Source organism: Typopeltis vanoorti, chromosome 12 (assembly GCF_054136105.1).
Source record: "Typopeltis vanoorti isolate ZY-2024b chromosome 12, IOZ_Tvanoo_1.0, whole genome shotgun sequence".
In the NCBI taxonomy this organism is placed as follows: domain Eukaryota; kingdom Metazoa; phylum Arthropoda; class Arachnida; order Uropygi; family Thelyphonidae; genus Typopeltis; species Typopeltis vanoorti.
In genome coordinates, this window is record NC_143560.1 from 96,982,913 (window position 1) to 97,007,924 (window position 25,012).

The window sequence follows — 25,012 nt, forward strand, 5'->3', positions numbered from 1 at the left end:
TTCTATTTTTCTAGGTTACTTGGTTAAAAACCAGACTTGCCTGGGCTAAACTAACTTGGAAACTGGTTGAGAAAAAAATATAGTGGGGGGTTGCTAGAAAATATTTTTCTTCTGCCAAATTAGTATCATGAAGTACTCCAAAGTTACACATTCACCTGTGTCACTGTATTGTTTTAATTATTTAAAATAAGCTTTATATGATTATATTAATATTCTTAAGTAAAATACTCATTATTTCAATGAACCTTTTGTTTCATTAAAATTTCAGAGAGTAGATATTTCAGGCAAAAAATTAAGCTTGCCACATCATACCAGCAAATTATCCATCACTAATATCCCCTCAACAGGGCAGTACTCTTCAGGGAGTAAGTATTATCATCCTTTTTTATTTTGATTTTCAATCTTCGTAGGATTTTTGCCTTTGTTATTATATAGTAATTGCTAATGAATTACAGATCTTTAGTGGTGGTGAATTTGAAAATAATTCTGGTAATGATGAAATTATTATTTAAGCTTTATTTTTGATTTTTATTTTATTTAAAGATAACCTTCCAAAATACTTAATTCCTTATGAGATTCTTTTTTGTCTGTCCATCTGTATGTTATACTTTTTATTTTTAAATTCTGGCTTGATGGATTATATAGAACTTTTCATCTGATTTCCTTCCACAATAGATTTTAAACGTATAATGTGATTATTAGTGCTGTGGGTGGGCCAAGGGTTACATATTCTGGAAACCTACTCTAGAAACCAAATAGAGAAGTTTTTTTAATCCACTTTAGGTTCTGTATTTGTTAGTGAAATACATCTCTTATCTAAATAAATTTCACCAACACCTGTAGTGGGGATTCAAACCTAGAGCTTGTTGGTTGGAAATAGGATATGCTCTCTACTCAGGCCACCACTTGGCATTCTGGTATTTGGAATCCTTACAAAAGTCAGCAATCAGTACCCAACATCCTTATAAAAGTTGTCTCAGGTTATCTCAGGTTTTGTTCAGTTGGACCACTTCCAGAGGCAAGTGATCTCAAAATTTTATATATATAGAAATAACTTGGTTCTGGCTTGATGGAATTTAATATACATTTTGGTATTTAGGATGTACAGGAATATATTCAAGTGGCTCAATTTTAATTTCAATTAGGTTGTTTATATTGGCAAAATGGTTCACGCCGACAGTGATATTTCTGCACTTGCTAGATAGAATTTAATGACAATTAGTATTTTGGATATCTATTACAACTTATCAAGTCATATTGCATTTGATTTCCTTTCAAACTGTATATTGTGGCAGAATGAGACAAAATGTAATTATATGACTACAGAATAAAAGCTAAAACCTGTCAATGTTTCATAAACTGCACCAGAACTTTTGACATGTTATGTTAAGTAATTGTAGGAGAGATAGAATTAATTGTAAAATGTGACAAGTAAAGAAGAGAACTAGAGATTCCTCTGAACAACAATTCTCATTTTGTGATAAATGAAAATTGCACCCCTAATTACAAGGGAAATCTTGTATGATGGACATAACAGATATAGCCAATTCTCTTGATTTGTGACTGAGGTGGCAGTATTTTCATGATTGGAAAACTTAAAAGGTGATTTTTAATTTTAAGAAAGGGCTAGAGAGTGAAAAAGAAACTGGGTAGTATGTGGTATGAATCAGTAAGTTATATGTACAGAATCATGTCATTTTTCTCAATGTGAATCCTATTCACAGAAGGTTGTAAACCTATAGCATGTTAATACTGTGGGTCAACTAATAATTCAGAAACTATGCTTTAGAGACCAAATACTGAAATATTGCAAACAAACGAGTTCAAGCTTTCAATCAGCACGATGGTGGTGGTGGTATCACATTTCCGCCATGTCTAAAAGCATATCAGCAGTAATACAGTACACATCATTCTACCTCTACATTCTAAGCAGGCACAGTTTTACACTCTGCAACATATATTTTTATATATTATCCTTAATAAGTTGCTATGAAGGATAATATGTAAAACAGCTGGCTGACACATTGAATGGAGACTTCTGGTCATCGACTGGAACACGAATCTGCATAAAAACATTCAGAACCAAAGCTCAAAATGTGGGGTTCCATTGTAGGACCACAATATGCAGGCCCCACATTACCTGAACCAACATACAGCATCTTCAGTGGTGCAAAGAACATGTACAGTGGGATATGGAACCTTGGAAAATTATGTTATGGAGCAATGAATCGCGCTACTCCCTCTACCAAGCAGAATGACTGGTATGGGTGTGGTGGATGCCCGGTGAATGTCTCTTACCAGATTGCATAATCCCAACTATGAAATTCAGAGGTTGTGGTGGTGGTGTGATGGTATGGTGTCCTGTTTTTCCTGGTTTGGCCTCACTGACTTCTGTTTGTGGTGTGATGAACATTGAATTCCAGGATATATCTGAACATTCTGGACAATAAAATGCTTCCTATTTTGAGGTGTTTCTTCAGAATTGAACCATTGTTTCTTTCAGCAGGACAATGCACCATTTCATAAGGCTGCTGCTGTAACTGTGTGGTTTGTGGACATGAATGTCATCACACTTGACTATCCTCCACAGAATTCTGATCTTGGCCCTATTATACATATATGGGATGAACTAGAGTGTTGGGTGAGGTCAAAGGACATCCACCCCACAACCAGTCCAGGACCTCATTACATGCCTACAGGAAAAATGGTCCAAAATTCCCACTGATTGCTATCATGCGCTTGTGGAAATTATGCCCCGTAGGATTGCTGCAGTGATTGCAGCGAAAGGAGGTCCTACATCTTATTAAGGTGAGTGCCATGGCTGTTTGTTCCTCACATCGTTTTCCAAGGTTGACTTCTTTCTAAGCAGTGTAGAACAATTGGTAACATTACAAAATATAAATAAATTTCTAAAACAAGACTCATTTAACAAACCCATATTGATTTACAGACACCATGCAAAAATCAAGTTATTCTTATTTTTATGTATGGTGAAATTTTTTTAAGTTTTTTTTTATTTTCAGCACTGAATATTTTTATCATCATCAAATTCCTGCCATGTACCCTCAAGGGGGTGTACAGGATATGATAGTACTACATGAAAAATTATATCATTACTAACTTCCTATCTACAATTTTCCTCCAAATCAGTCTGTTACTTGTCAAGACTCCAACATTACCAGATCTTATATTTCTATCGTCTAAGGCAGTGTTTGGCAACGTTTGTAATATGAAGGGTGCGATGACGCTCGCAGCGCTGTGTTGCCAACTGCTCCCGATTTAAATAATTAAACTTAAAATTACAATTGGCATGAATGGTTTTGAAATACCTTTCTATATTACTTTTTTTAGAAATAGCCACACTATTATTGCATAATAAACAAATACATTTGCCATTATGATTGATAAAGCAAGGCTCACATCTGATCTGACAGATACATGCTAATTGGTAACATGAATATTCTTTTTGTATTCATTTTTTATTTTTATGGTATTTTATATTCGTTCATATGCGACAAAAATATGTTGTAAAAGCGAGATAAATAATTAATGTTAAAATTTGAAATCTTATTTTTCTTAAAAACAACTAATCAAAGAATTTCTAAGCCTGAAATGAGAGAAAAAATGCCTGAGTCATGAGCCCTCCGTAATTTTCAAAATTTATATTGCTGTCTTCATATTAAAAAGGTTGCTGACTTCTGCAAGATGTGCTTTACATTTATGAAAAATACTAAGGAGAGAAGTCTGGAGCTTGCTCCACCTTTACTACGAGTTGCCCATAAGGCACTACTTATGCTTGCATCTGCCTAAACTTTTAGTTTCTATATATTCGGCACGAAACTCTGGACGTACCATCGTGTATTATATTTGCAGTGTTTTTCCTTTATGTTTTCTTGCATTTTAGCACATACTAGTAATGAATGTATCTCTCAGATATACTGCAATCTACACTGCAAAATTACTGCTGCGAGCTTCGAAGCAATTTACAATAATTTTTCTGTGGGTGCACTAAAAAATTCACTGTGGGCAGCATGGCGCCCACAGGCACTGCATTACCGACCTCTGGATTATACCATTATTCATCATGTACTTCCTCCAAAGTATCTTCTTTTTCAAGATTTCATGCTTAAGCTCCACATTTATCCATTTTATCCCTACCTTATTCAGCCTTTTGGCCTTTGGAATACATTTACACATTGATGCTGTTATTATTTCTTTGTCAGTTCCCAAGCAGTATTTATTTCTTACTGCTGAACTCCTCATTCTATACTATAGCTCCAAGCTATCTCCTAATCTTGTCATAATCACCAGTCTTGCACTTGCATATATCCATATTCTTTTCTCACAGTAGTCTGCATATAGCCAGCCTTTCATCAACCTGAAGGAAAGTGTGAAACCCCACTTACAATTACATCTTGTGATGAAATGATCATATCTAAAACTCTTGATCCTCACATGCCTCCTTTACACACACACACACTGCCTGAGATAGTTATCTCTGAAGAACTCAAATTCATTTTCCTTATTCCCAAATGCCATCTCTTCATTCCAGTCTATACCACCATAATAATTACTCTTCCTTTATTTACTAATCTAAGTTGTTTATACATTTCTTCATTACCACCTCCACATTCCCTAGCCTGTAGCAACATCCAACTATATATGTCTTCCTGTCGACCTCCACTTTACACTACACTGTCTCATAACCATGTCGCTATTTCCCTCTTTCATGTCTATCTTATGTGTACATAATTCACATGCTATCATCATCAGCAGAACTTCCCCATCCCTTCTTGTTCTTTCTATCCTTGTGAAAAATACTGAATCCTTCTATTTTTATTCCTGTTAGGATATCATCTTCATTCAACCATGTTTCACTATTCCACTGATTTTGGGGCAGATGAACTCAATCAGTGAAACCATTTCATCTCCCTGATTTCTGATACTTCTGGGATTTGTAAACAAACACAGCAGTTCATTTTTAGGTCTATAACAGCCCTATCTAAGCCACTTGTTGGTTGTGATTTCCCAATCACCTTTATTGCCACTTACCACATATATCTGCTCTTGGATATATGTGGTAAGTGGCATCTCTGATTATCTCAGATGTATTCTTCACCCACATGTTCCAACTTACTTTCATCAAAATGTTCAGTTTCCTTTTCTGCTTAAATTAAAATTCAAATTGTGAACTGATGTGAGCAAACAGATTATATTATAATAAAAATGAAGATATTAGAATGGAAAAACTTTAATTTTTAGCATTCACGAATGAATTATCACAGTAATATAAGATGATATGATGGCATTAGGTGACTGTGGGAAAGACAGAGATTCAGATAACTAGGTTTTAACTCATAGATGTTTTTTTTTATTAGCACTAGATGTATTTCTTTGACATGTTTCATGGCCAGTACGGCTGGCAGTATATTCAGGAAGTTAACATCTCCCTCTGAAGATGACACATTTTTATGTAATTCACCATAAGTAGGTTTATATTAACCTAATAAATAACCAGGTTTTAACTTGTAGATGTATTGTCTTGACAGTGAGACATTGACACAATTCCTGAAAAGGCTGTCAGCCATAAAGACAGTTAAACATGTCAAGAAAACCATCTAGTGTTAATAATAAATGACTATGAGTTAAAAACCTGGTAAAATTAAGTTAATATAAATAAACTCATAGTGAATTACTTAAAAAGATGTTAATAATTTGTGAAATACTAAAATGTAAGATCTGACAATACTGGAGACCAGGCATATAACTTATTAATTTGGAAGATATAGTAATAAACTATTAATAAAGTAATATTAATTATGTACACTGGGTTATTATTATCATCATCATCAGTCCTCCATGGAGGCAAGTGACTCATCATGAGAGGTTCCACTATTACACACACAGTTTATCATATCATGTTTTAAATATATTCCCTGTCTTCACATTTACAACACTCTCAGGCAATTCATTGCAATTATCTGCTACTCTCCATGCAAAAAATCTGCTCCTCATCCCCTTGCTCACATGCTCTTATACAGTTTCCATGAATGACAATAATTCCTTAATAACTTATATATCTCAATCTTATCCCTCCTATCCACTAGTCTCTGCAATATTCACATTTCCTCACCCTGTCTTCATACTCAACATTCCAGAGACCAGAAAGTATCCTTAGTCAATCATCTCTGGACCTTTTCCAATATCTCCTCATTCTTTTCAAAAGCAAGAAATCAAATTCGTGCAGAATAGTCCATATGTAGCTTAATCAAAGTCTTATATAGTGGAATCTTACACTTTAGTATCTTCTGCATCATTGTCATAATTGTTGTCCTGACTTCATAATTCTAGCAATGTCTCCCCGAAATTTTAGGTCCTTATCCACAATCCCTCCCTGATCCTACATCTCCACCAGTTCCTCCAAGATACTGCCACCAATTATATACTCTGCATTCCATCTTTGCTTCCCAAATTTTAAAACTTTACACTTTGCAACACTGAACTGGCAACCTCAATACCTGCCTGTTTAGCCAGCACATTCAAGTCTTGCGAAACTACAAAATCAGCTTCATTTCTGATTGCTCTCACCCAACTTTGCATCATCTACAAACAACTGAATATCACCATTCAGACCCCCTTCCCGATATCATTAACATACAAGTTTGAACAGCAACAGCCCAAAAACTGACCATTATGGTACACCACTACTAACTTTCCTCTTCTGGGATATCGCTCCTCCATACACAACTTGCTGATACCTCTCAGACAGCTAATCCCTTATCCAACTTACTGACCTACTATCCAACCTCATGCTTTCTAGTTTAATCACCAGCTTATCATGTGGCCATCAATCAAAGACCTTTGCTAAATCTAAATAGACCACTGTGTATGCATCACCTTTATCCAATGCACTGGTCACCTTATTATAATACATAAGCAGATTACTAAAACACAGTCTTCCTTTAGTAAACCCATGCTGACTCAAAGAGAATGCTGCTGTTATCAATTCTGTTCTGGATCTTGGTCCTGAATAACTTCTCCAATACTTTAACACAACTCCAGACACAGATTGGTCTATAATTCGATGCTTTAGTCCTATGTGGTGATATATTGTCAAACCCTACTGCCTTATTAACCTCAAATTTACTCAATTCCTCATATACTTCCTGTTCACTCAATTTTTCATGTAGCTTCTGTTCACTCACCACGAGTACCTCCTCTTCCATTCTTCCCATTGTATTCATCTGTACGATGTCACATTCACAAGAATTAAATACCTTTACGAAATGCTCATTAAACATCTCGACTATATCATCTGCAGTTGTTATCATTCTACCATTTTCACCAACTAGTATCATCTTTCCATAATCATTCTTTCTTTCTTCTGTTGGCTACGTATAAAAAAAACAAACTCCTTGCAATTCTTTTTAGCCTCATGAACTAACTGTCACTCATACTGCCCTTTTACCATCCTCACCAAGCAAGTCACCTCTTTCATCTGCTCTTTATACACTTCATGCAACTGGTTATTACCACTCATCTTATGCTGTTTCCATAATACATTCTTCTTCTTCCAGATTGCATGCATTACCTCTTCATTCATCCATTTCACACATGCTCCGTTTAGCCTCTTAACCTTTGGTATACATTCTGATATTTCCTCCACTAGATAGTTCTTGAGTAAGGTCCAGGCAACATTGATAGCCTTTCATCCAGTTCCTTAATACATTACTATATTGTCTCCTAAGCTTCTCATAACCAACAGCCTTATGGTTCCACATATATCCCTTTCTAACAGAAGTCCTCATATGGTTAGCCACCCTCCAAGTGATCACATCATTGTTACTCTCACAACAGGTGGAAGATTTGACACTCCATTTATAATAACATCATCTGATGTGATGATCAGATCCAGGACGCTTGATAACCAACTGTGTACCCCTCCATCACATAGCCTAAGGTAGTTGTCTCTCAAAAATTCCAAAAATTCATTCTCTTTGCTCCCAATCATTCCAATCTATATTAATCATTCTTTTCTTATTTACCAGGCTAATTTACCTATACATTTCCTTTTCATATTTCCAGATCTACAGCAACACCCAACTAAATATTTCATCCATTGCACCATACTGCCTCAAAAGCACTTCAGTTGTTTGTGTCTTGAATCTCCACTTTAAATGGGAATAAAACCTGCTACCATTAACAGCACTCCTCCTCCTGCCTGTTTTCACAAAAAATATCATGACCCTCCATCTCTATTCCTATCTGGATATAATTCTCATTCAACCAAGTTTCACTTAGTCTGATGATTTTTGGGAAAATAGACCCGATCAATGCAACAATTTCACCCCTCTTATTTCGAATACTTCTCACATTGGTGTAGAAACATAATAGACTATTTCTGACTTTATAACAAGTCCTGTTTACACCACGTTGAAGATGTTTCTTCTTAATACCCTCCTTAGTCTCTTCCATACAACCACTGATCCTACAATTCTCCACAAACCTAGATCCTTCCCATCCCAGACCATGTCTATCTTATCTTACCCACTCACACATTTACTTTTGAATCCGGCATCCACAATTTTCATGCAGCAACCCTTTGTCCACCCCGAATTTCCCCATTTTCCTGTCTGTGTTGTGTCTCTGCCTTCTCATCTTCTTTACTCATGCTACTCAAGCTGACTCACACGAGAACCATTTAAATGTAATCCATCTTCCTTGTACATTTCCATTTGTCCCTCAAATTCATCCCACAGGTTCCCCAATTGCACTCCTTTCTCCTCGCATAGCTCTGCTAATATAGCATTCATGATCTTTGCTTGCTGCCTCAAATCATCACTATCATACCTGGGCACCTTCCCTACCACACTATTATTCTTTACTCTCCTCAGCAACCTCCTTATATCCAGTCTGACATTCTCCTTGTTCCCATCCAAATCATTTGTCCCTACTACCAACTCTTTCGCGCTCTTATTCCTCCTGTCGCTGTGCACTTTCTGCTCCAGGAAAACAAACTTTATGCACCTTCTCATTCACCACACCTCTAATAATTGAATCTCCATATAGAGCTACTCTCGAATCATTCATTACCACTTTCAGATGACCATCTTTCCTTCCATTATACCATGCATATCAGCAATTCCTTTTATTTCAATATGTATGCATACACTTCATATCTTGCCTCCACTGTCTTTGCTTTCATGTCAGATCCAAAGAAAGAATATCCCTAAAAGTCATCTTAGGAATTTCTGACCCAGCGATAACAGGCATCCCAGGTATATTCTCATACATCATAGAACTAGTATTATTATTATTATCACAATGCAGAGGACCATCAAAAGTATTATGAGTAATCTGAGTGGACATAGAAAACTCAGGGAGAATAGATCAGTAAACTAAAGTTTGACCATCTTCACTTAACGCTGACACTTTAAGATGAGGTGGAATGTTAAGTAATTCAACAGTGGTAAGACTGGGCTGCTTATCATGTGGATTTACTGTGGCACTTGAATGCGTTCTATCAGAAGATACATTATCTGTTGTCATAATCTGTGATAATAGAGGTAACTCTAGGTCAATTACTGTATCCTCTCTCTGGATTTTGATCTTTCCAACATTATAGAACATTGATCATTGGAAAATGATTTCCTCATCACACCAGTGTTTACACATGAATTGGGATGTGATACTCGACTTGATGAAGAAGTAGGTGGAGAGAGCTTTGATCTTCCTTCCCTTGTGATCGACACTGCCTCCTCATTAATATCCTTGAGTACTCTGTTGTGACTAGGTCTGTTGGCCTTCCTCTTTTTCATCTTCTTAACAGGGGCAACTCTTCCACAGGTTGTTTTTGTTTTATTCCAGCAAAAGGCAAGGCCTGTGTACCATGGCTAAAATCACATTCTTCCTGAAGACGAGAGTGCGTGTTGCCTGATCCAGCATTGGTAAGACTGAGCATTTTATGCATATTTTTAATTTGATATGAAGAACAAGCAATAGGTGATATGAGAGGTCCTTCAATCAGGGCACCTGATTTGATAACTTGTACTGAGTCCTTTGGGATATAATTGGGCAGAGATGGATCAGATGGTACAGAACAAGGAATTAATGTTTGACTATCTCCACAAGGCTCTGATGCTATATGGACAGACTGAGAATAAAATAACACAACAGTAGCAGAAGTGGATAGCTGATATGCAACTGGAGTAAACATATGACATTGAGTTGGAACATCAGAATGTACCAGCATATTTTTTGTTGCCATCACCTGTTCTAGGGATGTTTAAAAAAATTGTTCAATAAATAAACTCTTAAAGAAAGAACTACATTCAGATAAGGCCATTTTGTGAGCTTTTAAGCTCAATCCCTTACACGATAATGTTACATCCACTAGGACTTCATTTGCAAATAATAGACAGAATGCAGCTAACATATGTGTACAATAACTGTTCCATTTAAAATAAACTTGCTAGTTTTCTATCTTTCTGATTATTATTAAATACCAAATTCATTTAAATGTATGATGAGTAACCATACGCTTGTCAAATACCAATCATAAACTATAGAATCGATCATTTCAAACAGCTTCAAGGTAGGAATTTCAAAACATTTATATATTAATATGGTGATTATTCCTTTTAAACACATTTGCCAAGCTTCTGTCTTTATGATTAAAGACAAAAGACATTTCTTTTTAAAGTTAATCAATAGCAACTTAAAAACTACAACTGACTTTTTAGTTACAGATTGTCATATCTTTATTGGCAATGGAATGCTAATCATGAAGCACATTTAAATTAGGCCTAACTTGGAACATGTATGAAATTCCAGTCTATGAAAGAATAACATCAAATTACTGACTTAACTCACCATATTAATGGCTTAGTTTATCCTAAGACACCTGTGATCACACGTACACTATAAGTATAAATCAACTTCTTAACAAACTAGTAATATGAACACAAGAACTGAAAAATATATGACATTGACTAATATGCCCCTTATTTTTTGTCACCCCATTAAAAATTTATTTTATGTATAGGCATGCAACTGTCAATAACAATCCTCTTCAATTTCCTGTACATAGTTTGGTGAGTTTGGAACAGCTTTTATTAGAGGCTTCTGTCAATTGCTGCATACAGGAAATTCTGTTTGCTCATACAAATCTTAGACAATGTCGATCTCATTCATGACAGACTGTCTTAGACCACAGTTCTGCCTCTTTGATAAACAATGTGAGTGTTTTCTACTGATTAAACACCTGGGATATCTCACCTTTTGAGAAACACTATTGATGATTACTGATCTGCAGCATTCTTAAATAGTTTCCTAGAATACATGGTGATGCACATAAGTATTTTGCACATATGCTGCATAAGTGATATTTATGTACTCTGCATAAAGGTTTCTATTTCAGTGGCCAGGATGTGGTGACATCATGCTATCCTGTACGCCTGTTGAGGATACATATCAAGAAATGCTAATGATGATTAAAGTTCAAAATAACTTCAAGCAGATTATCAATACATGAGAAACTGATCTGAAAATTGCCAATAATTTTATTAAATGTTCTACAATTCTACATTTCCAAGAAGGAATTGTCGAAGGAACCTTTGATGTATTTACAAAAATCAAACCAACAAACAAACAACAACAACAACAACAAAAAAAAAAAAAAACGATTTTTTTTAGTTTAAAAGTTTGTAGTCCTGACTGCATCTCTTCAATTGTTTCAAGTTTTTGCTGTGGGTATGAATTCCACTGTGATTATGGATGCTGGTGAATATTTGTAAAAAGGTGATACAAAAAAGTTCCATAGTGACGACTGTGAGTCTGTTGTCATAGTATGATTTTGAAGTGAATTGAGAAGGATTCTAATAGCAAATGACTCGATGTAGAAGGAATGGTATACAGAGCATAGATTTGAGGAACAAGTCTAATGGGAGAATGAAATTATATCATTGGGCTGGACTACATTTAAAAGGATATAAATTAGGCTTTTGGAGAGATAGTCATTCTCTAGAAGCATGAAATTTGTATATATACGAGGTGGTATTGAAAAGTTTCAAGACTAGCTCTGTTTATGAGAAATTACTTTATTTATCTATGTTTACACACTATCACCTTCAAAATAGTCCCCTTGCATATCAATACAGTGCTCCCAGTGTTCTTGCCCTTCTGGAACGTGTCCTGGAAGTCTTCTTTTCTAAGCATATCAAGCACCTTCTGTGATTCGCGCTGGATCTCCGCAGTGGTGTCAAAATTTCTTTGAATGTGTTCCATCCATTTATGTTTATATTTTTAAATTTTTTCTATTACTGATTCTTGGTTTAATTCTTTCATAAATTTTTTTTTTTTTTTGATGAAATAGCATATGTTTTGCAGTTTTTCTCATAAACTTCATTTCAGCTGTTATTAATCTTTGTCTTTTTGTTTTATTGTTCAGATTTCACTTCCATACAATAAGACTGGTAGGACTAATGTACTGTATACTTTTAGTTTGGTTTGTTTTTGAACTAGGTTTGGTTTACATATAGAGTTAATTACACCTGTTATTTTTAAATATTTTGCAATTTTTAGGTTTATATCTTCTTCATTTTCATATGTAATCATACGACCTAGGTTTATGAATTAAATAGGTAGTTAAATGAATTCACCTGTTCTAAAATCTTGTTATCTATTACTATTTTAATTCTTACCGGATCTTGTCCTTTAAAGGCAATAGTTTTTGATTTTTCTGTTGATATTATCATTCCACAATCTTTGGCTATCTCATTTAGATTTAAAATGGCTTTCTGTAAGTTATCTTCAGAATTTGTAATTATTATTTGGTCATCAGCAAAAAGGAGAGTGTTTAAGTTCATAGTAGGAGAAAGTTTAATACTTTGATGTTCCATTTTATTATTATTTCATTTAGGTAGATATTAAAAAGAGTTACTGAGAGTGGACATCCCTGTCATACTCCTTGGTTTAACTCTCTCTCGTATATGATAGCTCATGATTTAATCTTATTTGTATTTGATTATTTTCATATATACATATGATAGCTTTTATAATATTATTTGGTATTTGTCTTTCTTTTAATATGTTAAATAAAATGTCATTCAGTTTAACTTTTAACTTTGTTATTCAGTAATAATTATGAAATATATATATTAAAATATTTAATTTTCTCTCACAAAAGTATGTGTATCTGTTACTTCTCTGATAATGTGGGCTGTGAAGAAAACTTAGTAACGAACCTTGTAATAAGCATTTGATATTAAAAGTTTATAGTCTTCTTATATTTTCACTTTATTTTCATCCTTTGAAGTCAGCTAAGTGATAACGTGTTTTATGCCAACTGTCTCTCGATGGTGGGCTGAACTGGATGTTCTGTAAACATGCTTACACTTATTTGTGGTTTCTTCTTCTTATTGCCGGTCCCCTTCTAGCCACAATGTTTCTCCATTCCTTTCTGTCTTTTGTTGCAGCAGTGGCCAACTCCAAAGTAAGTCCAGTGATCTTTTTAATCTAGTCCCAATCATCTTCGTTTTGGACATCCTCTTTTTTCTTTGTCCTTCCACTTTGCCCTGGATGATAAGTTTTTCAAGGTTGTCATTTACAATGTCACATAGCTGCCTCTTGATTTTAGTTTACTTATTATACTTTCATTAGACCTTTTGTTCATCCAGGAAACTCTCAACGTCTTTCTCCAGCAACACATCTTGAAGCTATTTATCATGTCCATATCTTTCTTGCTGAGTGTCCAAGATTTAGCACCATAAATGATAATCAAAAAACACCAAGGTATTGACTAGTCTTGATTTAGTGGTGATAGAAATGTTTCTATCTTTCATTATTTTCTACAATTGCATGATTGCTGGCCTCGCCATGGTAATTCTTCTTTTAATTTCTGGTTGATATCTGCTCTTGGTGCTTATTACAGCTCCTTGGTTTGATTAGTATTAGATTACAGTCAGTCCTTAAAGAAATTATCCTATCATTGATAGGGGGTAGCTCAACACTGATTTGCACATACATTTTTTGATAATTATTGCTACTCTATTTCTGTTTATAGATTTATATAGCTGTGATGTAAAGTGTCCCTTGTTTTTCCAATGTGCTTCAGCGATTCCCAGTCTTTTCATTTCATTTTTACAATTAGGGAAAATTACAAGTACCAATACTTGTAATTTTCCCTAATTGGTGCTTTTTGGTTATAATTGGATTGTGGCTGAGAAAGGTATCAGTTTTTTGAACATCATAGGTTCTCATTAGGTGTCGAGACTGGGAATTCACATTCCTTTTTCCTCTGTGCCTGGAGGTATTACCTTGGTTTGATAGGCTGGTAGCTGCCCCACTCTTATCATCATTCTTCATTGTAGCTGTGGTTGTCATGGGAGGATAGTAGAGTGGGTTTTCCCTTTCCTTTTCTACCACAGAGCCATTGCCAGTAATGTTGATTCAGCCATGCAAATAGCTGTCTGGACATGAGCCCTTTCGTGATATTGCATATCTTCAGCCCCATTCCAGTATTGGAATGTGCTATTGTCCACTTCCAGGATATCTCACTTAGACTGGCTCCTACCCAAATGAGACCTGACTGGCTTGGGTGGTCCTGCTATTTGCTAAGCAGCCGCTGGTGTAGCTCTCTGGGTTGTCAAAGCATGCAAGCCCCTCACCACATCAAAGTAGAGTTACCTTTGAGAGGAATTTGTGGTTTATATACTTGTAATATAGCAACAGTAACGGTTCTATTATGTGCCAGTTATGACCTCAGGAATATAACGTCACATAATTAACTTATATTTAGTCTGAAAAGTTTACTGACTGACACTTTCTTTAAGAATAATCAGTTATTCTTAAAGTTTAGTGTTCTTAAGGTATTCTTTAAGTTAAGTGAATTATTCTTAATTATGCTTAAAGTCAGATGCATATTCTTTAAGAATAATGAAATTTGCAACCTTTTTGACTGCAAAAGTGAAAATGCTTTACTATTTTCCTTACATTGATTAGGTTAATAGTAGTTATTCATCAAAGCAATATGAAAAAAGCAACTATAATGTTCATTATTGGTTCTGTAGCAATTTTTACTACTACTACTAGGTAGTAGTCATAATTCAAAGTCATAGCAGGATCATAATTGACCTGGATATATAATATTTTGCTGAAATCTGTAAATGTAATCAATCAGATATATGAAATATGTTTCTTTAATGATACATTTGCAATAATTTAAAAGTGCATTTTATAATTTACAGTCACTACAGTATTTTGTAATTCAGTGCTAGAAAAGTTAACAAAGTTCTAATAATTGAAAATTAAAATAATCATTACAGGTGCAATGACTAAAAAAACATGCTTTCCTGATGGAACATTGAAACGAATAACTAATGCTTTACAGAGAAGGAAATCATTCAGAAGACATCAGAATTAGTGATAAAAGTGGGCACAAATGACTTAGTGAAAAAAGGAATGTTGATAGAGACTTGAGAAAGTTGTTGTAGGAGGGAAGAGATAATAGTGTTGTTGGAAAAGTCATTAGTGTGTTGCTCAGATATGACAATAGTGAATTTCTTGAGAAGGAGAGCAGAGATAATAATTAGCAAGCTGGCTGAGTTGTGTGAGGCAAAGGGGGTTCAGTTTGTGAATCTGGAGTGAATTTGAAGGAAAGTTGGAATGGTTTAAAGTTGATGGATTGCATTTGAATGTGGGCATTTAAAAAAAGGCCATTGTTTGCTAAGAAGGCACAAAATAAAGAAGTTAATGTCACAAACGATCAAAGGGCACTTGTGAAGCAGGATAGTACAGTCAAATGGGTTGTACAAACAACAGAAGGAAGATAGATATGAAGACTAATGATACTAATGCAGACGTGGTTTTGGCAGGACAAGTTGATGGAATGCACAAAGGTGAGGATGAGACAGGTATGAAAAGCAATCAGAGCCAGGATCAGAGAAATGGGAGTGGTCTGACCAAAGAGAGAGAGAGAGAGAGAGGGGGGGATGGATATAGTGAGGTCTGGTATAGCTAGAGTAAAGAATGCTGGTGCTTGTAGAATGACTTCAAAGACACAGGGATTATCTTTGTATGCAAAAGTAAGGAGCATTTGCAATAAAAGAGCTGAGTTTTTTTTTTTTTTGCATCGATTGAGTCATTATGCCCAAAAATAATTGGTATAAGAGAAAACTTGGTTGCCTGAGGATGATGTCATGCCAGGAATAGAAATGGAAGGATAAGAAGGTGAAAAGTGGAGGGGTGGGGCACTATTAATGATTGCAGAGGAATCATGTGTTCACATGTGGAAAATAATAATACATGTGTTGATTTTGAATCTGTGTGTTGTGAAATTGAAATTAACAGTCTGGTCTATCTGATAGGATGCTGTTATAGGCTAGGAAATGTCGATAATACTAATGATTGTGAAATGTTTAAGCAAATTGGTTGGGCATGTAAAAAGAAGTGATCTTGATGGGAGACTTGATGAATCTGCTGATACCATGAAGGGTGGAGTAATAATAATAATAAAATGGTAACCAATTGCAGAAAAACAAAATGCAACTTGCACATTGTTTTTTTTTTTATTGAAATGTGATAATCATTCTTATAATATTTTTTTCTGCAATTAAGCAAAAGTCCCTTGAAAGTCTTTAAAACTGTATTTCAAAAAATGATAAGTATTATTATTTCACAAATAAATATTAGTTGATAGTGAGCAGGCAAACAGTGTTGGCCCCTGCTCATTTATTATCTCTTATTGTCTCTTTCTGCACTTTTAGCATAAAAATTAATAACATTGCAATCATTTGTGGAGAAATTGGTCTAATAAATGTAAATATAATTTTATATTTTATATACAATATAAAGGGGATGGGGGAATCTGGAAAGTTATGATAAACACCTAGAACAAAAATGATATTAAAGCAACTGATATAACCACAAGTTATATCAGTCTTACAACTGATATAACTCATAAAATATATAATTTTACATATTATGTAAAATTGTATATTTTACGAGTTATATATTTTTATATAATTTATATATTATTTACATTATGTAAGTTATATAAAAGCTGGCCTGATTGGCCAAGTGGTTAGTGTATCTGCTCTCCAGCCAGTAGGCTGTGGGTTCGAATCTCACCATGGGCACATATCATTGTGACTATTTATATTAATTCACACATGCATACATGCACTTTCACAAAATGAACTGTGTCACCATGGAGATGTACAGGAGAACTAACCCTCCTTCATATGGGAGAGGCTTTCCTCCATCAGTGGGATTCTACAGGCTGATCATCATCATATAATATCAAATGTTAAAAAGGTTAAATATAAAGGATGTAATATGGTATATGGTGGTTGACTTATATAACATGCCATTGATAACCATTTGCTACTTCGAGTACTCTCATGTTAGAAGTTTAATCTCGAAGTATTATTGTTCCTCATGTTTTGGGAAACTTTATGCAACCGTATTTATTCAAATTAAGCTGATTTTTAAGAGCAGCAGCAGATTTTAAAAACAGTCTTTCTCTTCTAAATTGTGTGTAGCAGAATGAAGTAGAGTGTCCTCTCTTAATGAGTCCTTGGACTCCTTGGAAGTGTCACATAATAAAGATTTACTGTGATGGAGCATGGTGGTCTTTTTCCAATTGATTCTGTGAGCTGTATCCAGAGCATGGTCTGCAAGGCTTGATTGACCATAGTTATGACTGCAGACTGCAGATGGTAGCTGATCTTCCTGTGTGTCCACAGAAGCCTGTAGTCTTTTGTCCACGTGTTTCACTTAGTCTTCTGTTGCCTGTGTGTGTGTGTGTGTGTGTGTGTGTGTGTGTGTGTGTGTGTGTGTGTGTGTGTGTGTGTGTGTGTGTTACAAGTCTCAGTGTCTCTGTAACTGAGATGAAATATTGGAAGAAATAAATATCATTTTTAATCCTTTCCTAGTGCTCTTTCACTCCATTACACTTCTAACACAATATTCTCTCAGCACTTAAGCCTTAACACACAATTACTTCAAGCATTCTGAAATCAAAAATTTTTGATTTTTGAGTTTTGCTTGCAGAAAAACAGGGAAAAAAAAAGTAAAAGAGATGGTGTACTGTCCTCAGAAATGGCTAAGTATACAAATATCCCTCTCAGAAAGTCTACATGCTGAATTACAAACCAGAAAATTATGACCCACCAAGAAGAATACTATTCTTGGTCCTATGTTATCATAGGTAGAACTGATTTAACTAATGATAAATTCAGTATAAGAAAAGATATGAAAAGACTGCTGACAGAATTTGAGAGTAAAGGAGAGTGAAATATGTTTGTTATCAAGATATGATAATACTGAATTAAGGAGAAGGGTGGTATGTTGTGAGTTGTTGGATGTGTGAAGTGAGTTTGAAGGAAGAATGGAATTATTTAACCCACCCATGGCATGAATGTGCTATAGGTTTACAAAACCATTTGTTGGGAGTCACATAAAAAAATAATAAGAGAGATGACCATGAATGGATTGAATGCATTTGGTATCAGGCAACTGGAGAAATTACTTATTAGTATGAGACCTAATATGGAAAGCATGTGATAGAGAGAACTCAAGGACGGTGAGTGCTAGACCTATATTGTCAGAGGGTATCTCATACAGATGTGACTCTTTTACATCGAGTTGGTGGGAGTGATCATGCTGTACTGGCCTCAGAAGTGGCTAAGCATACAAATATCTTTCTCATAAAAGGCTACATCCTGAATTACAAACCAGGAAATTATGACCCACTGAGGAGTATATTATTCTTGGTCCTATATTATCAGTTGCTGAATGGGACGGATATTAACAGTGCATGGGAAGCATTAAAAATATTTAAATAATGCATTATCAGAATGCATCTCAAGAGTTTGAAGAATGAAGGGATCAGTGTGAAATGGATGTCCAGTCTTATTAATTCAGAGATTCTCACGAAAAAAGGTTATGAAAATTCCAAATTCCAGGAAATTCATGTTCACATCATTCTGATTGCAAAGTCTGTTCTCCTATGAAATGGCTGTCATGGGAAAGCCATTAAGCAATCTTTGATCTGTAACACATATTTACAGAGACCACTATATAATACTACAGAAGTTCACCAAACATTTATTTTGTACAATTTTTTAACATTCAGAGTAATAATACTGATTGTTTCATCAAACCACTATGGTTAATATTCAGAAAGTGATCATGAAGGCAATGCAGACATCATTCATCCCTAACCAGAATGAATGTATTAGTCAATGTGAGCATCTATGATCTGTAGTCCGACTTCCAGTCAATTCCAACCTCCCCCCCTCTCTTCATTAGCTTACAATATTGTAGTTTCAGAGTACACCACTGATAGAAATCATGCTTGGATTATTTTTGGTACATTTGACAAAATGTGTACACACCTATTTGTACTTCAGTTATTCCTTAACTGTAGCTGAATGGATTTTATAGTTGGAATCCTTACAGAAATTTCTCAAGTCATCTCAGTTTTCATTTCACTAGACTATTGTGTATATGCAGAATTCAGTGAATGTTTTGAACTTTTACACAGCAAGAAGCTCTGATTGTATTACAGTGTTATCATTTTTATTAGAAAATAAAAGGTTAAATTATCATTCTGATGTGGAAACAATGAAAAAACTTCCTATTTGGTTACACTATGTGGATGATGTGTTTTCCATTTGGCCACATGGTCTGGATACACTCAACATTTTCTTAACACATTTAAACAATCAATATTTCAGGATATCCAGTTCACCTTAGAAAAGGAAAATAACAACAACAGTCTTTCCTTCATGGACACTGATTACACACCTGCATGATGGATAGCTGGCATTCTCTGTTTACAGAAATCTCATATATACTGGTAGATACGTTCACCAAGTCACTCCCCCCCTTTCCCCCCAGCAATATGAGATTATAGAAACTCTATATAATTGGGCAAAATTAATTAGTTCTGCCAACAGTGTCCTAACTACTGAACTCAACCATATTCTCAACACTTTCTTAGCCAACGGCTACCCCCCCCCCCCCACGCAAAATCCAAAAAAAATATTTATTAAGTTCTTAACCACAACTCCTGTCCCCCCCCCCCCCCTTTCAGAACAGAGACTACAGAAAATCTATCACCATTCCATACATCTGGAGAATATCAAAATGTTCGACAAAATTCCTAAAGAATCCTTTTTTATTCTACCAAAGACCAGTCACATTATGTCTGTCATAATGTGACTGGTCCTTAGACCTGCCAGGTGTTTATCAGGTCATTTTCAGTTGCAAACTGTCCTATTATAACCAAACAGACATGACAGTCAATACCAGAAATTTTAACACAAAGACTACATCTGATTCCACCATTACAGCCACTCAGGACTTGCTGACCATGCTTTGAACACTCACCATAGGATATGCTGAAAGAAGGCTACTCTACTCCACCACAGCAAATACAAATATGAGAGGCTATTCCTGGAATCTGCCTTAGCCCTGAGAAACTTTCCAAACCTCATCAAATTTGGGTGCATGAAACTTCCCCAAATTTGGGAAGCATACATTTTAAAATCATCAGCCCAATGGCCAAGATTACCCAGTTTATAGCCCCACCAGGGAACACCGTTTAGGACTCTAGGCCTGACTTCTGTTGCTTTTCTTTAGCTTCATTTACCCTGTGTCAGTGCCTGTGTGTGCATATCATTGTTCCCTGATGATGGTAGTTTGACCTTGCTGAAATATCGGAAGTATTAATTAAGGTTATTATAATTAATATTCAGTGTACATTGTAATTTCATGAAAAATAATAGTTATTCATGGTGGAATTTTACTTAGTAAGCATTTGTGCCAAACATGATTGGATGCCTTAGAGATATTGAGAGCAATCACTTGAGATTCCTCATACATTTTCATGGCATTTGCTTAAAGATAGATGACATAAGTAGGACGATTCCCTGTTGATTTTTATTAGTTGAGAGACTTAATGGTTTTCTTCATTGTGTTTATAAAGAATTGAAATGTGAGAGGATGGATAGTAAGATAACAGTAAAGATTTGATGTTGTACTTAGAAATGAGTTTTGGATTGGTAATTTTCATGCTGCAGAATAGATAATAGGAGGGAATAAAGAAGGGAACTGGAACAAAAATGAACTCTGGAGTACAGAAACCTTCAAGACAGTTGGAGAAATACCACCAGGGGCCTGAAGACTTTTTGGTATCCAGTTTGGACAAGATTCTTCTGATCTCTTTATGGGGGGAAATCAAAAGTAGCATTGAATGTCATTCATTTGGAATGATAGGAGGAGGTTTATTTAGAAATAGGAGGACTTATACCAATGTCAGAAAGGCGATGCAAGAGAGTGTGAAAATGATCAAACTATAGTACTGATTTCTTATGCAAGTAAAGTGTTACTCAAGATCATTCAGATAAGACTGGAACCACTCATAAAGAGAGAAATGCCAGATGAACAGGCAGGATTTCGAAAAGGCAGAGGAACAAGAGATCAAATCTTGTGAGATGGATAATAGAAAGAGCACAGGAATATCAAAAGAATGTCTACCTTTGTTTCCTTGACTATTGCAAGGCTTTTGACTCTGTAGATCATGTGAAACTGTGGAATGTGTCAAGAACAATGGGAGTACCAGAGCATTTCATTTTCCTTCTGAGGAATCTTTATTATGAACAAGAAGTTACTGTCCAAAAAGATCTTGGAGAAATTGGGTATTTCACTATAGGTAAAGGGGTGCGACAAGGATGTATTTTATCTCCATACCTGTTTAACTTGTACAGTGAATACATTTTAAGAATGGCAGGGCTGGAGGATTCTTCAGTTGGGATTAAAATTAGTGGAAAAAATATTAATAATTTGAGGTATGCAGATGATACCACCTTGCTAGCAGAATGCAAAGAAGATTTAGAGGAATTTATTATGAAAGTTAAAGAAGAAAGTGCTAAATATGGTCTTAAACTTAACCTCAAAAAGACAAAAGTTATGGCAACATGCGAGCTTAATGATTTTGAAGTATATGGAGAGAAAATGGAAGCAATTAACAGTTTTGTGCTCTTAGGAGCCCTTTGTGACTATTTATATTATGATAAAGATAGTTACTGTACTGAAGAAGTTAGAAGAAGATCTCGGAAAGAAAGCAATGACAAATTTAAGCAAGATCTTTAAAGATAAAAATATTAGCCTTGCAACAAAAATCAGAATCATGAAAGTAATGGCATTCCCTGCAGTACTGTGTGGATGTGAAAGTTGGACCCTGAGAAAGAGTGAAAGAAGGAAGATAGATGCATTTGAATTATGGGTTTGGAGATGCTTACTAAGAATAACATGGACTGCAAAGCAAACCAATAAATCAGTGATAGACAGAATAAAGCCAGATTGCTCCCTCAAAGCTATGATCATCAAGCAAAAATTGTCATACTTCGGACATATTATGCAACAAATGACAGTCTGGAGAAGATGATGCTTGCTAAAGAATTAGATGGATGAATGGAGTTAAAGAAACAGCTGGAATGCTCTTGGAAATTCTGAAAGACATGGCCAGGGACAGATCTGATGGAGAATGTATGTTCATAGGATCACTAGGAGTCAAAAATGACTCGATGGAACATAACAACAACATCAATGTCATCAGTAAAAAAAAATTGAATTTAGAATGTTTGGAAAAATTTTATTTTTAGTTCATTATGATGCAGTAGAAATATGAGGGTTTCTGAAAAGTTCTTGTACAGTGAATACATTTTGGCAGGGCTGGAGGATTCTTCAGTTGGAATTAAAATTGGTGGATCAAAAAAAAAAATCAAAGGCCAAGGCCTAGAACTTTTCAGAAACCCTCATATTTCTAGTGATAGATAGCAACGCTATCGGCAAAATTTTTTTTTTTCTAAGTTGGTACATCTGTCATAAGCATCTATGTGAAATTGCAAGTTATTCTATCAAGTAATTTGTTTTATACAGCTTTCTGAAGCAAAAGTGTTGTCTGCATCCCTTAAAATGGATAAAATTGAGTATCGTGCGGTTATAAAATTCTTTGTAAAGAAGGTTCAATGCCAAAAGAAATTCATTCCTAGTTCATAGAAGTTTATGGGCACTCTTCTCCTTCATTTTCGACAATTAAGAATTGGCTGCTGAGTTTAAACGTAACTGTACTAGCCTTGAAGATGATCCACATGAACGACATCCAAAAAGTGTAAACAACAAAACCAGAAATCATTGATCAAGTGTATGATATGGTATTGAATGATTGGCGAGTCAAAGTATGTGAAATTGCTGAGACTACAGGCATTTCAAAAGAACATGTAGGGCATATTTTACATGAAGAATTGCAAATGACAAGCTTTGCACAAGATGGGTGCCACGCTTGCTCACAGCAGATCTAAAATGCACTGATATGAAAATCTCTGAACAGTGCTTGGAGTGTTTTAACATGAATAAAACTGATTTTGTGCGTTGATTTATTACTATCGATGAGACTTGGATTCATCATTACACACCAGAATCCAAACAGCAGTCAAAACAGTGGACAGAAGCCGATTGTTCAGCGCCAGAGAAGACAAAGTCGGTTCCATCAGCAGGAAAGGTCATGGCATCAATGTTTTGGGACACTAAAGGCATTTTGTTTATTAATTATCTTGAAAAGGGTAAAACAATAACTGGGGAATATTATTCTGATCTTTTAATCAGACTAGATGAAAAAATTCATGAAAAAAGACCCAGTTTGCAGAAGAAAAAAAAATCATCTTTCATCAGGACAATGCACCTGCCCACAAAGGTGTTTTGGCAATGGGAAAATTAAGGGATTTGCAGAATCAAGAGGTGATTGCAGCTATAGAGGGGTATTTTGCAGATCTTATTGAGAACCACTATAGGGACGGGATAATGCTGCTCCAGCAGCATTATCCCGTCTGAAGTAAATGAAATAAATGTACTAGTCTTAAGGGAGATTATGTTGAAAGATAAAAATAATTTTGAAATTTTAAATTCATTTTTTCATTGTTAGGCTGAGAACTATTCAGACCACCCTTGTATATTGTACAGCAGTGATGAAAGCAGAGTTAGACAAAAGTACAGCCAGTTGGCAACCAGAAACATGACTACCATTTAGATATGATAGCTAGTTTCCTGCTTTTGGTCCTTTCAAATTTAGTTTTGGATATGTTGACTATTTGCTTACAACTATTTGAAACTTTAGTATAAAACCCAAAGGAAAGCTGGAGATTTTGATGAAATCTAATTGTGGTATGCTTGATCCTTCTCATGTACAGCCATTACACACACACATCTTTGAAAATCGAGGCTTGTATAAGATATAAGAATGTAAAGTATAATTGGGAATGAATGTTTTGTTACCAGTAGGAATTATTTCAGGGATGCATTCAGTGCAAATGTTAGAATTGGAAGACTTTAAAACCATCCAATGAAGCATAGAAAGCACAGAGCTCATTCTATTTGGCATTTTATTATCCTAGAAGAAATGCATGTGAGAAGAAATCAATGCTAGATTGCTGCCTGAATTGTCTAGAGGATAAACATTTGCTTTACTTAGAATAGTTTCATCAGGTAAAGATTAAGACATGTTTGGTGAGGGTTATAGTCATTTGGTATTCAATTAGACTTGTGAACAAGTTTTGTGAGATTGTTGATGATAGCAAATGTTTCAGCATCTCTGACTGCTAGATTAGTGTAATTGGAAAAGGAAAGCCACTTAGAGTAATGAACATTAAAATTTCCAAAGAAAACAACTTCACTATTATGAAAGTTGGACTGACGAAAATTGACTATGGAAGAAAATTAAAAAAATTAAAGGTCAGCATCTGTTGATTCCATTAGGAGAGATGGCAAATCAATTTGATCAAATCAGACAGAATTTTTTTAGCCATTGAACATCAAAACAAGTAATTTCAAACTTAGAATTTCCAAAGTTTGGAAATGAAAATAATCAAAGAGCATGTAATTGGAAAACTGAGTTTGATAGTCTTTGAAGAAGATAAATTTGAGTTTCTGTTAGAAAAAGTAGGCATGG

At 35.1% G+C, this 25,012-nt stretch overlaps 1 protein-coding gene across 4 annotated transcripts in view; it reads left to right on the forward strand.

Moving 5' to 3' along the window:
* LOC150101039 (uncharacterized) overlaps nt 1-25,012 on the forward strand; it is a 592,625-nt gene that overhangs the window by 183,062 nt on the left and 384,551 nt on the right. For all 4 annotated transcript variants that reach the window (XM_090401634.1, XM_090401633.1, XM_090401632.1 and 1 more), the window contains exon 8: nt 269-365. In XM_090401634.1, the coding sequence (XP_090257760.1) occupies nt 269-365 (97 nt within the window). The remainder of the gene's footprint in view (nt 1-268; nt 366-25,012) is intronic.